The following is a 14,003-nucleotide window of genomic DNA, read 5'->3' as shown; positions in this document are numbered from 1 at the left end:
GCACTTTCCAAGGCCAGAGTAGACATGTCCCCTGGGTAACTACACCGCCCAGGTCTGCTACTGCTCACGATGGGATGTAAACAGGAAACTCTCCCACCTACTAAAAAGCGTCCCACATGAACAGTAGGGAAGCGACTTCAAGAACGAACATGGTCAAACACAGTAGAGGATGTGGCTGCGATCTGCTTAAGGACATGTTCCGAGGCCTGTGGTGTCACCTACTCGCCAAGTGGGTTCTTGAACAGGAAAGGGCACATCGTGGAGCCTCCCCAGCAACAGGTCCTTCCCCGGGGGGAGAGGCCTCCAGGATCCCACAGGAGCCCACTGGCCTCTGCTCTTCTCAGCGAGCATGCTCGCAGGGACCGGTGTACAAAGGACAGTGGCGTTTCTGGGGCGAACGGGGTAGGACGATATGACATCAGAGAGTCTGTCACCGTCACCTGATTTCAAATTAGCATCCGCGAGAATGTAAGTAGGATGTGAGCCTCTACCTGATTTCACATCAGATGGCAGAGATCCGTCAGCCTTCTTGCTATCAAACTTTTGTTCATCATACGTTTTTTTCTGCAGGAAAAATTAAAAAGTTAACATGAATTAAGGAAACCTACCCTCATATAAAAGGCTTCAAAAAAGCTTAAACAAAAATCAATTCTTAAAGACACAAAAGTGATAAGCGACACTTAAGTATCACGTGAGAATCGACCAACTCTGCGTCTTAAACGCTCAAGCAGCCGACACACCACGGCACCTGCGAACCTTAAACGCAGCTCTCGTGCCTTGAGGGAGAGCGCACACCTGCTCGCTCCGTGGCTTCAGGGTCTGAAATGCTCGGTAACAGCCGGGGTGGCCGTAAGCATACGGGGCCCCGGGCACCGGGCACACGCGCGGTGTAGACTCCACGGGGTAAGGAGAGTAGCTGCACGGATGGACAGCGAGCTCAGAGGACAGATACTGAGGTGGAAAAGCTGAAGCTCCAAAGGCCACATCTTCAGTGTAGAGTTTCTGCCTAGATAAAAAGGGCAAATTTAGTGACAGATTTCGTACCACAAACCAAGGAGCACTTCTGGACTAGACACGTTTCAACTTCTCACTACTGTTGAGGTCATTTGTTCTAGCACTGAAAGATCTGTAATAGCCAAATAAAACCTCCCAGCATTTCTTTCCTGCTCTGCAAGGACAGATGCAGACCCAGTCCCACGTGCTCCCAGCAGCACTGAGGCATCCGTGACCGGACTGTGTCACACGTGCGGCAAAGCCCAGGGACGCCCCAGCTCCTCACTCCCACGGGGTCAAATGCTGGGGCAAATGCAAGACTCCCACAAGACCACTCTCCCTGCAGAGGGGGCTCTAACAGGCCCTGGCGCCCAAACCCATCTGCCAGCCCCACCCAGAACCTGCAGGCAAATGGTGGCCCAGGAGCTGCAACCCTGCCAACGACACGGGCACCAGACGCCCCATCTGCTCGGGCTGCCGAAACGTGACTTAACGCTGACTCTGTCAGCAAACATGGTTTTCAGCCAGGGGTTTCAACCACCTTGCAGTGAAAGCCGAACAACGGCGAAATGCTACGCAGAAGAGTTAAGACACAAAACAGGACCTTCTGAATCCCACAAATAAGCACCAGATGTGTCTGTGACTTCCCAGAGCTGCAACTTTTCTGGTGGAAAATCAGTGAAATCCCAGTGTGCGGGGCCACTGAAAGGCAGAAAAATCAGAGCTGACGAGCACACACCTGCATCACCTTCTCGCTGTTCAACGGCCAGAAGGTTCAGGCACGGGTTCTGCTCTGCTGCAAGGAGGAGCCTGCGCTGCAGGAGAAGGGAGTCACCGCCCAGGTGACAAGGCTAGACCTGCTACACACTTACCAGAATGTTCACTACATTCACGCCCACACGGTACCTAACTGTGGACAGCCTGCTATCACGGTCTATAAACCCACGACATTTTATAGTAAGCTCAGACCTTGTAAGATCGTCCACTAATTCTAGCAATTAACTACTCCTCGTGTACCTGCCTCTGTGCACCTAGTCTAGTGCTGTTCTCTGCAAAGAAAAAGATTCAAAGCTTCATCCCACTATGCTAACTCTAGATGCAAATCCGTTTTATTTTATCTGAAGCTCAGAAAATCTAATAGGGAGCAGATAAAAGTGAAGAATCTGTTCTTCAGAAGAGAACACGGGCGAAGAAGACGGGTTGACAGCAAAAAAAAAAAAAAATAGTAAAAAAGATGACGGCCCACGTCCCAAAACAGGATAAATGAAAAGAGTGATGAAACAGGTTAGGAAGAAAAAGGGACGCAGGATCCAGTGGTTTTGAAGGCTGTGGTCATCCAGAAAGTGTCCATCCAGGAGTCCAGAGACCTTGATCTGGGTCCCGCCTCTGCTCACAATCTAGTCCCACTTTGCACACGTCACCATTGGTCTTTCTTCCCACCGGAAAGTTGGTATTTTTCCTTCCAATCCAAGCCCAGTACAATTACGCGCAGAGAGCACCACACAATCAGATGTCACAGAGACATCCCACGGCATCTGTTGGGGCTTCAAATGGCTTGTCTGTAAAACTCCAGTTGCCACAAACTGCCCAGATGACCCTAAACCACAGAACACACCTCCCTCACACCCATCGTCTCATCCCACCCCCCGCCTTTACACTGGCAGTGCTTCTACAGCTGGTCTGCCCCCCCCAGTCCCCATGCTCACACGACCCCCACTGAGCTCCCTGCCCACTTCTCCCTGCCCCGTCCCTACCAACAGTCCCGAGTCTCCAGGACATCCTTCCTGCAAGCCCGGTCACCTCCTCGCCATGCCATCTTCGGGGTCTGGCCCTCTGTCACATCACTTGAACAGCTCCACTGGTCCCATCCCACCTTCCAAAAGCTTGTCCATGGAGGGTGCTCCCCTGCACTTTCCCTCCTCTCCAATCAGACTCGGGAGCCCACACCTGTCCTCCTTCCCCCCAAGACCTCACCCGCACCTGCAGGCCCTTACCCTCGCCAACTCCGGGCCCTGCTCTCCCACCTACAGGCTGTCCCACCGAATGGCTCACTCTTCCCCAAGTGGCACTGGAGCACCAAGCTGTACAGCTAGTCCCCAAGCAGCCCCTCTTCCCACCCACACTCCCAGGAGAGACCCCATCACTGTGCATGCATTCAGCCAGAAATCACCACAGCCTCTCTCCCACCAACACCCACACGGACCACTGAAGACTGTACTCCTTGCAGCAGGGCTCCCCGTATTTTCTTCTCTAGCTTCGGTGCCTGCAACCCAGTCAAAGCCTTCAAGCCCCTCTCCCTCTGAGTAGAACAAGAATCCAGGAGTGAGCATAACAACACCATTTAAAACACAACCAACAGTTCCCTACCTCCTGCCTAAACCATGCAGGCTTCTCCCAAGCCCTACACCTGCTCCTTTGTCCTTGATGGTCGTGCAAAGTCTTGCCCCCAGTCCCTGCAGCCGGGCCAGGATGTGTCGGGCTCCAGCCACCGCTCCAGCCACCCAACAGACCTGAGCCACACTCTGTCCAGGACTACAGGTTCTCACTGCTGAGAGATTTTAACTTAAAAGCACCCACATATGGGGCACCTGGGTGGTTCAGCCGGGTAAGCATCCGACCCCTGATCTCATCTCAGGTCTTGATCTCAGGATCATGAGTTTGAGCCCCACAATGGACTCCACACAGGGCGTGGAGACTACTTAAAAAAAAAAAAAGGAAAAAGCACCCACATCTCACAGCACACTGCAACACACTGAAAGGCTCAACACTTGCCAACATCACAGCAGCTTTGGGGACTATGCATGAACACAGGTCAGGACAGACTCTAACTCTGGTTTGGGCGCTACCTACCTGAATAACTTTAAACACATGTTTCTAGCCTCGGTTTCTCAGGTGTAGAAAGAACGTTACACTTCCCCGCCACCCCATGGGTTGGGACAAGAGCATGGAAACAAGTTCCTTATGGAAAATGCTATCCTTATTTTCATCAGAGGAGATCCCCATTTACACAAAATCTGGCTCATGCAAAGACTTCTTAGCCTCCATGAGAACAGACTAGATAATCAGTTCTCAGATATGTGTATCCCCATTTTGTCCCCTTCAAAGGCCCCTGTCTTTCCTGACCCCGCCCCTCTGCTTTCGTGCCTTTGTCCTTGTTTTTTTCTCAGGAATACTGTCAGCCATTATTTTCCTTGCTTATAAAGAACTTAAAAAAAAAAATCAAAGCTAAAAAAGGACAAGAGATAAAGAAACTTCATTTTTAAACTTAGCAATCCTATAAGCCTCAATTTCATCTCCATTCATGCCACTGCCAGAACATTACTTTAGCTGCAGGAATGTTTTCCACCTTTATTTTGGGTAACTGGAATCCCACCCAGTACATGGCTTCGAATCCTCGCCACTGAGTGAAATATATCTCCTACTTTATCTTGTGAACCACCTAAGGTACAAAACAGCTCAAACGTGATCCACGCCAACCTTCCTTTTACAAAGGATGAAATTACAATGGAAAACCTGGGTATTCCTACCCTAGCACATATAGGTAGAACCTCCAACGCTGTCAAAAAAAATACAACCTAGGGGCGCCTGGGTGGCTCAGTTGGTTGAGAGTCCGACTTCGGCTCAGGTCATGATCTCGCAGCCTGTGAGTTCGAGCCCCGCGTCGGGCTCTGTGCTGACACCTCAGAGCCTGGAGCCTGCTTCGGATTCTGTGTCTCCCTCTCTCTGCCCCTCCCCCACTCATACTGTCTGTCAAAAATAAACATTAAAAAAAAAATTTTTTTAATTAAAAAAAAATACAACCTAAGTACATCAGACAACTTGATAATTTTATTATTTATTCCAATTTTCATCTTTGAGAATACCACTGTAGAATTTATATGAAGTTTAAACTAGTTTCAATCATACTATGCAGACATGGAAAAGAAACAAGTATGACCCACATTAAAGGAGTGTAAAGACAATTCTCACATGAAGGGGATGCATACCTTACAAGTAAAATCTACAAGTACTCTACAAGTACTCTACAGAACAACACAAAACGTTTAATACATGTTTTTCTAAACTCAGCTAATAACAGAAACCATTTTCTAAATACCTAAAGAATGAAATCTCAAGAAGGAAAAGGAACACTTAAAAAAACAACATAAGCCTCCTTTCAACTCAAACGTAGAAGGATTTTATCACCCAGACTCGAAGAATCCTTCTCCCCAGGACGCTTATAAAGAAAAATGGTTAAAGCAAAACTCAACAATTTCCAAAGTACTATCCACACAAAGCAGGAGCCATATTTGAGAGTCCCCACTCCTCTCCAAGCATGATTTTAAAATGTTAAACCCTAAACCCAAAGAGCAGGTTTCTTTGTCTGGGCTTCTGTCTGCCGCCCATTCCCTGTCCCATCAGATACCTGATATAGTTTCAAACCCTATGCACAAATGATCCCTGAAATTAAGTTTCCTACTAACGAATGCAACGCAATCCCCATACTTTCCTTGCCCCAAATGATGGCATGAGTGTGGAGAAAGGAAGGGAGAGTTGAGGTTTCCGTCTTGATGCAGGGCACAGTTAGGTGGTGCCACTGGCTCAGACCCTTCTCGGCTGAGGAGCATCCTCCAGTCTTTCGAGAACTTTAAACAGGTTAGGTGCGGTATATATCGAAGTCTAACCTCCCTCCATCGGATCCCCAGGTACCACAAGACATTGAGAAGGGTACGTACTCAGGCCCCGGCAGCTCCTGAGCACACGGATAATACGGGGCTGCACAGCTAGGGAACACACGAGCTTCCGAAGACTCTGACCACACCACATTGAGCCCAGCAAATTTGGGGACAAACGGTTTGACATCTGCTGACAACTTGATGCCCTGAGGGAAAAAAAAGGGGGAGAGGTGGTTAACTACAGACATCTGAGGCAAGCCAAATGTGAACCAAAGAAACCCAAGAAAGCGGCTCGGTTCTAGCAGCCCCAGAAACGCTAATCCCAGTACTGTCCGTTGTTCAAATACCTCGCGCTCATAAAAATAATAATTTGTTCGCTAACAACTTCTCCCCCGACGCCTTTTATATTAAAAAAAAAAAAGTATTCTACCAAATATTACACAGGGCAGGGAGGGCAGGCAGTGAGAGCGGAAATAAAATCCCATCCAGAACACGTAGTGAGGACAACTGACAGCGCCCCCTTCGCTCCCACCCGCAGTGCGGGGATTCCGACCTCTCTCCGCCTGAGTCCGGGAGAACCCACAACCGCCCGCCAGCGGCCAACGGAAACACAAACGCACCGCGCAAGTTTACCTCCACCGAATTTCTCAAAAGTTACATAAAACCGTTGCTTTTCGCTCGGCGAACCATTAAGAGCTGTCTTGTGGGGACGCAGAGGCAGGCTTTGCTAGAAATCGTCCTAGCGCCCCACACCCTTGGGACTTGGACGTAAAACCCGCTCTTTCGGTTTCTTGAAGCGCACTAACATTGACTTCCGCGGACGCGCTTACAAAGCACACTCTTCCCTTCGCGGCGGGCCGGCGGCGGCCACCGCTCCAGCGCACTTTCGCACCGCCACTGGAAGCCGGCCGCTCCCCTCCACGAGCGCGGCGAGGCGGCGCGGGGTCGCCTCCCCCGGGCACCCGGACGGCCTCCCTCCAGGGGCCGCGTCCTCCCCCGCTTAGGAGGCCGCCCCGCCGCCCCAGTGCGGGGCGCCGTCCTCACCTCGCCCGCGGGCTCCCGCGGCCCCTCCGACGCCATGGCGCACGGCTCGGGGGAGACCCTGCCCTCGAGGCCAAAACCGCCCCGTCGGCAGGTGGCACGGACGCGCTGCGCTCCTCCTCCCCGCTTTTCCGCCTTCGGAGAGGACGCCGGGAAGCGCGTCACAGAAACGCGCCCGGCCCCGCCCCGCTCCCGGCCGGAAGTGCGCAGGGCGGCGGCCGCGCAGGGCCCGCGTGGGGCGGGGCGGGGGACACCGGAGGTGGGGGAAGAGGCTGCGTACCGCGTGGTGCGTGGAGCCGAGGAAAGCACGGACTTCCAGCACCCGGGAAGTGAGCACGGAAAATCAGTTCACGGCTGCCGCGTTCCTTCCGGCGGACAGCCAATGACCGCGAGGAAAGGAGTCAGGGAAAGTGGCGTGGTGTGGCCGTGGCGGGCGCGGGCGGCCTGGGGGTTGGGTTGGGCACCCCCCCCCCCCCCGCCGCGGGCTGTCTGGCCTGTAGGGGTTAATTAGGAGCCCAGCCGCAGGTTTGCTGCCCCCAGTATGGACGCTTGGGTTCGCGGACCAGCAGGAATTTAAGACGGGAAATGGGGACGGCTAGGTTCACCAGGTTTGGGCCTAGCAACTGGCAGCCCCCACTGCTGGAGGCGGAGGCCGGTGTCCCCTCTCACTCTGTACCGTTTGGTTTACCCACAGGGCAACAAGTCTCACACAGCAATTCTGTCGTCTTGCTTGCTAACCCTGGGCCCCCAGGGGCAGAAAGGAGTTCTAGGCTGCTGCTCAGCACCACTGGTAGGATTTGCAGTCCTCATCCATGTATGAAGACAGAGGAGCAGAGGAGGGACCACCAGACTGTCATCTGAAAGTGTTCCCCAGCACAGCAAAGATAGTCTGTGTTTGCATTCACCCTAGAGTACCGTAGCAGCTAAAGACAGACACAACATGTATCTGGAATAAAAGGTGTTTCACAGTGCCTTTCAACTTTAAAACTGCGGTGATATTTTCTGGGGAGCATTACGCCTACTTGGTAAATGGAGCCGAACAGGATTCAGTGGTTTCCCTTAAGGCCACCAGATGGGACAGTTCTTAGACACATTGGACCGTTCTCTAGGAACTAAACAGCAGAGCAGTGAAATCTAATGTCTCTATGAAACTTAGTCCTGCTTTTTAAGTGAACTCATGGTACCCTCATCAAACCAAGCCTTTTTAAACCCATTTAATATTTCTTTACATTTATCTCCTCCAGACCAGCATTGTAAAACTGAAATCATCTAACCACCTCAGTAGACACAAATTAACCTTAAGAAAAACCCCTTGGGGCACCTGGGTGGCTCAGTTAAGCCTGACTGACTCTTGATCTCTACTCAAGTCATGATTCAAGGTTCATGAGATCAAGCCTCCCTCCCCCACCCCCTCCCCCGACAGCCAGGAGCCTGCTTGGGATTCTCTCCGTCCCTCCCCCATTGGCACTCTCTCTCAAAATGACCGAATAAACATTAAAAAATTGTTTTAAATAAACAAACCCCAGTAAATAAATGCAACATATAAACTTTATTTAACAAAAATAACAGGCAAAGTCAAACAGGCACTTATATTAAGAGAAAAACTGACTAGAAGAAATTTACCTTGAATACCTTACAGTAACCTACTTGCAGTTGCATTTAACTGAGCTCTGTTGCTGTGAAGAATACAGCTTATGCACAGGTATGGATGAACGATTTGTACATTTTTCAAGTATTCACTGAATACTACCTTATATACACATATACATTAAATTTGAAAAAGATTTAATTGACGATCCCCAGATATACTTCATTTTTGTTGTTCTTTTGGAAGAGGTCGTCTAAAGAGAAGAATATGTGGTTCTGTGGAAACAAAATATTTTATGTAATTTTAATACAATACAGTTAATTTTCATTCACTAAATCCAAAATTCAAATTCTGAATTGAACCAAAATAAAATCAATCCACGATCAACTGTTACTTATTGAAGTATCCAAAATACATTTTGCTTCAAGTCACTGTCAACTGTAAACAGAAAACAAGCTGATAATGACAATATTTCCCTCTATGTTTTTTTAATTTTACCTACCCTGGAGAAAGAGATGCTAACTAAGTAGAGAAATCACTTTGGGGAAAATGGTTTCTACCTTTAGAATCTCCATTCCGGTGGAAAAGAGAAAGGTTACCTCTCTCCATGGGAAAAAGACACCGAATACCATAATCAAAACCCACCGGCCTGTAGAAAGTACAGATCCCTGGGGCCCACTCCCAAAGGTTGTTTCTTTGTAAGTGGGGGCCCCGGGTTCCATAGTTCCCCAGTTGCTCTGGTATTAACTGGAGAAAGAGCTTTTGAACTGGGATACGATTAGATGCCCCAATCCTTTAATTCAGTTTCTGATGCTGCTACTGCCGATTTCCTTCGACAAACAGAAAACAAGACTGCTCTAGTTTCACCTAATTCAGCTGCTATAGTATGCCTTCAAATTTTGTCGAAAGCATTAGAAGTTGTTTAAGTTAGATTTATTAGTAACACAAAGGTAGAATTTAGCCCCACAAGTTTTACTTTACCATCTCATATCTGGAAAACCCCACACATCAACACAAACACTCATAATGCACCACACACATAGCACGGTTCACTATGTTATCTAATTTCATCTGAATGTGGTAGATAATAATTATCCCTTACTAGAAGGCTAAACAAAAAGACAAATCAAAATCACTTCAAATTGCATTAACTTCTATGCACAGAACTTGAGGACACTTTAAAGTATCTTAAAATAAGTTCCTGGTTTTCAAAGGCAGGGGTGGGAGGGAACACCAGAATTACAAATATACTCCTGGCAAAATTAGATACTATTAATAACAACACATTAAAAAAAAAGACATTTTAAAATAAAACAGAATTGCCTATTTGTTTCTACTCCTTATCTTTTTGCAGGTAGAATAACGTGTTGCTTTCACTCATGTATTATGTACTTTATAAAATGGAAATTCTTTCTAGGGAGGAAAGCAATCGGCCATTCAAACTTACTGGTTACTTTGGGATTATCACTCAGTATCAAATATTACTCAACAATTTTCCACAAGTGCAACCCTACTATTTTATCTCAGTTGATGCCTTCCTAAATGGCAGAACTTACCCGGCTCATGGATCATGTAGTGGACCCAGCCTAGACTCTGCTGGACACCGAGCCTCCTCCACTCCTCTTCAGACATCAGATGGGTTTTTGGTACTTGTTTGGAAAGTTCTCTGGGTAGCATGACATGCCTGTTAAGATACAGCCAAGAATTAGTGAATACACCTTTCCTACAATTATGAGCACTTTAGAAATACATTTTCAGGATACTCAAAATCTGAGTTCAAAATAAAGATTTTTCAAGCAACTCTTGTTATGTTACTGTCGGCATCAATCTTCAGAACCATCTAATATCTCTAATTCTGATTTTTGATGGCCTATGTTCAAAATAGGGAGAGAAGAATATATGGTCGAAAAGCAGAAGACATTTTTTTAGGACTCCTCTTTTCTTCTCCAAGAGACTGCTTGCTACTTGTCCCCATGTTCTTCAGGAACAGAAGCCCCACACCTGAAATCAGGCTCATGGTTCTCCAAAACATCCCAACCAGCCCTACAGCTACCTCTGATGACTTAAATCCTGGCCAATAGGGTGTAAGGAGAAAATACGCCACTGATGGAAACTGTCTTCAAAAGGGAAGAACGTGCCCAACTCTCTTCCTTGTTCTTTCCTGTTGGTTATGAAGCCGACTGATGTGATCAGGGAGCCAGAGAAGCCATCTAAGACCACAGAAGCCTTGTAAATTGGAGATGGTTTCTGACTGTAGAACGGTCGTCCCAGACCCATGCAGCCTTTTACAGAAGAGGGAAAAAAACTAATTTGTTAATTTGGGTTTCCCACTACTCAACGTTATAGATTTGCAGTACACACAAGTCCTTATGTACCCTAGAAGTTTTTTCCAAATCCAAATCAAAAACAAACCCAAGTCCCACATATACATGTACCTGACAACCTTACACAATGACATTCAGTTTTCCATAAGTTACAGACCTCTATCCAGATGACCTATATCCAAAACCTATTAAGTTTTTTCAGGAAGGCTTGCAATACTCTCCAATGTCAAACCATCAAGAACATAATTGTAACTTCATACAACTTAAGAACAAATGTGCACCCTGCTTAATTACAGTAAAAAAAAACTTTATAAATCACCATTCCCAGTAGCAGTAAAGTTGCACAGTCATCCATAACCACGTTTCTTGACCTGGGTAAAATATCTACCACCTGAGTCCTTGGCCAGGTGGGGTGAGAAAGGTGCAATCTGGTCAGTGACCCTTTTCCGCACGGGAGAAAACGGAACCCCTAGCCCATTAGCACTCAGTCATCAACTTAAGTCTGTGACTGGTGAATTAAATACCGGTTTGGTATTATTTACAAAAAAGAAATGAGCCTCAAAACAACTATGTTGCCAGCCCTGCCATGAGGCTGCGGAATCCAATTATGCTCTTTTTACCAGTGCCAGTGAACTACAGTTGACCCCTGAACAACACGGGGTCAGGGGCCCTGACCCCCTGAGCGGTTGAAAACCCACATGTAACGTGAGGCCCCCATACTTACTGATAGCCAACCTCTGACTCGAAGCCTTCCTGCTAGTACAGCCAGCCAATAAACGTGTATTTTGTGTTACCTCGAAAAGCTGCTTTACAAGACACGTTCAAGGCTCTACAAATGTCGTCTCCGCCTTCCACAGCAACGGCTGTTACATTTCTCCCAGAGAAGCGCAATGTAGCCACGCTACGCACAACCACGGAATCGTGTCCCCGCTGACCGGGCCCGAGTCACAACCGCGGGAACAGGCTGTTTCCGGCCAGGTAACACCGGGCGGTGGAAGCAGCTTCACCGAGAGAACTGCGGCTGACTGCACAGGGACGCTTCCCAACTCCGTGTGAGAAAATACTGCCGAAAGCCAACGTTCCCTTCCCGACCGCGGGCGCGGGGGCAGAGGCCAAGGCCAGGTACGCTGGAGGCTCTGAGCAACAAGACACGGCCGAGGAGGGCGGACGGCCGACTGCCGACAGGACCTGGTCTGCAAGCCCAGGCGCAGAGGAGCCGCAGCATAAGGAAACTAGGAAAAGCCACGTCTGTACCTACAGCACAAACCAAACACCCAACAGACCCAATTTGCCGCTGCCCTCTCCCACCACGAACCGCTCGGCTAACTGGGCTACGAGCCTGGGGGGCGGGGGGGGTCTACCTTGCGCGGTGCTCCTCACTAACCGCGCCGGGGTCCGGAAACCAAGGGCGGAAGTACCGCCCCGAGTCCCGGAAAGTACCTTCCCCACTTGGGGCCCCCCGGTGCAGGACGCCCCGTCCCAGCCCCGATTGCCCGCCGTCGGACGCCCGCAGCGCGTCACTGCACGTTAGGCCCACGCACCACGGGAGAACCGTGTCTGTGCTCTTCCTCTACAAAACTGGGCGGGCAGACTTCAAATCGAAGTGTGGCAAGAAAACCGCATTTTCTAGCCGGGGCAGGAATGACTAATCGGTAGAGCTGCCCGGAAACACGCCCCGTTTTTCCCCAGAAACCACATTTCTAAGACCCAGGAGAGCGGAGAAACACCGACTCGAGGCCAGCCGCCGCGGGGCCCCCTCGAGCCCCGCCCCCGAGCCCCGCCCCCGAGCGTGCCGGCCCCCCGCACGGCCACGGCCGGAAGTGCCGAGCGCCTCCCAGCCGCCGCGTTCTCGCTGCTTGTCCCACCGCCGGGGGGAGTCCGGGCGCGTCTCACGGCGACTAGGGAGCCGAAGGCCCCCCTGGCCGGCACACCGAGGCCGCGGGACACGGCCTTGACTAGAGGGAGGGGTAGGCGCCCCGCCGCCTGCCCCGGTCCGCCGAACCCCGACACCCCAGCCAGGCAGCTCGCCCCCTGGCCCGCTTGGCCTCCTCGCCTCCGCGAACAAAGGGCGGAGGCCGGCGAGCCGCACGCGCCCGCCCGGGCGGGGGCGACCCGGCCTCGACCCCGGCCCCCCGTCCTTCAACCCCGGCCCGACCCGACCTCCGACCTCGGGCCCCGACCCGAACCCCGGCCGCCGCGCTGCGACCCCGACTTCGGTTCCGCCCAGAGCCCGGCCGGCTGGCCCCTCACCGGTACTCGTAATGCTCGTCGAAGTACTTGTCCGAGTAGTAGATCTGCTTGTGAGCCATCCTGCGGGCGGGCGGGAGCGACCGGGCTCGAAGAGCGGGCGCAGCAGGACCACACGTCCACGTCGGGCCAAGCCAACGACTCGACTGCGACCAACCGACCGCAGGCCGAACGCTCCCGGTTTGAATCCGACAGCCCACCGCTGATTGGACGGAGGCGTCGGCCAATCACGCTTCGCGCAAACTGCCGGGAGGCGAGACCGGCTCACAGCCTATCGTCACCCCCCATCCTAGGCGTTGGCTCCCATGATGAGCCAATCAGAGACCTGTTGCGAGGTCGCTCCAGGGCAGAAGTGGATGATTGGCAAGACGTGGGGACGAAAAGCTCCCCGAAGGAAAGGGGCGTGGCCGAGGAGGGCGGAGCCGGGATGTTAAAGGCCGCAGGGCGCGTGCGCAGAAGTTTAGAACGTTCCAGGTCCGCCGAGCCGTTGGGGTGGGCGGGTCGGCGCGAGGGGTGAGGTATCGCGGGGCTTGGCGAAGCACGGTGGGGTTGCGCGCCTAGCGTCCGCCTTCGCGCAGGCGCAGTCTGGGCGGCCCGAGAAGGGCTTTGGAAGCGTGGGAGGTGAGGCAGTCCGGGCGTGGGGAGGCGGGGGAGCCAGCTTCCCGGCCGCCGCGGGCCTGGCCTCGGGACCGGGAGGTAACGGCGCCCGCGGCGGGCGGCCGTGGCCAGGCCCTGGGCGGCGCGGTCCGGAGCCCACGTCGGGCAGACTGAGGTCGCCGGAGGAAGTACGCGGACCCGTGAACCCGCTGTCTGTAGGTGGCAGAGCGACCTCGTGGTGACTGACGCCTCGCGTTCCGCACCGGGCACACGCCCTGCGCTTCGGGACCGGTGTGGATCGCCGCTGGAGCAGGAGCATCGGCGGGCGCAGGGCGGGGATCCCACCCGGTCCCGCACCTCCTGGTGCCCCCGCCGCCCACCTGCGCGCCGCACCTGCTGGGTCCCGCCTCTGCGGGCCACCTGTGCCCAGCACCGGGCGAGCATCCGGAGGCCTGAATAATTGGGGGTAATGAGGTGCGGTGATGGTAAAGATGCGATAAACCGTCACGGGAGGTGGACAGGGGGACCTCTGACTTTCTGGCAGAGCCTAGGAATGAG

At 51.8% G+C, this 14,003-nt stretch overlaps 2 protein-coding genes and 1 long non-coding RNA gene across 3 annotated transcripts in view; 1 reads left to right on the top strand and 2 right to left on the bottom strand.

Moving 5' to 3' along the window:
- SECISBP2 (SECIS binding protein 2) overlaps positions 1 to 6,828 on the bottom strand; it is a 40,509-nt gene extending 33,681 nt beyond the window's left edge. The window contains exons 1-4 of the mRNA XM_030292688.1: positions 6,693 to 6,828; positions 5,709 to 5,854; positions 757 to 1,006; positions 492 to 564 (exon numbers count right to left, since the gene is read on the bottom strand). Coding sequence (XP_030148548.1) covers positions 492 to 564; positions 757 to 1,006; positions 5,709 to 5,854; positions 6,693 to 6,728 — 505 coding nt within the window. The 5' untranslated portion in view covers positions 6,729 to 6,828. The remainder of the gene's footprint in view (positions 1 to 491; positions 565 to 756; positions 1,007 to 5,708; positions 5,855 to 6,692) is intronic.
- Positions 6,829 to 6,939: 111 nt separating this feature from the next.
- Positions 6,940 to 7,676, top strand: LOC115499007. The gene is made up of 2 exons (XR_003964049.1): positions 6,940 to 7,018; positions 7,384 to 7,676. It is a non-coding gene; the product is annotated as an uncharacterized LOC115499007 (long non-coding RNA).
- A 543-nt stretch (positions 7,677 to 8,219) lies between these two features.
- CKS2 (CDC28 protein kinase regulatory subunit 2) lies at positions 8,220 to 13,010 on the bottom strand. Its single transcript, XM_030292690.1, has 3 exons — positions 12,852 to 13,010; positions 9,834 to 9,961; positions 8,220 to 8,552 (listed from the first exon to the last, which is right to left on the bottom strand). The coding sequence occupies exons 1-3, from the start codon at positions 12,908 to 12,910 to the stop codon at positions 8,500 to 8,502; spliced, it is 240 nt and encodes a 79-aa protein (XP_030148550.1). The 5' UTR covers positions 12,911 to 13,010; the 3' UTR covers positions 8,220 to 8,499.
- Positions 13,011 to 14,003: the final 993 nt, after the last annotated feature.

This window comes from Lynx canadensis, chromosome D4 (assembly GCF_007474595.2).
Source record: "Lynx canadensis isolate LIC74 chromosome D4, mLynCan4.pri.v2, whole genome shotgun sequence".
NCBI classification, from domain to species: domain Eukaryota; kingdom Metazoa; phylum Chordata; class Mammalia; order Carnivora; family Felidae; genus Lynx; species Lynx canadensis.
This window is presented reverse-complemented; position numbering and strand designations above follow the sequence as displayed.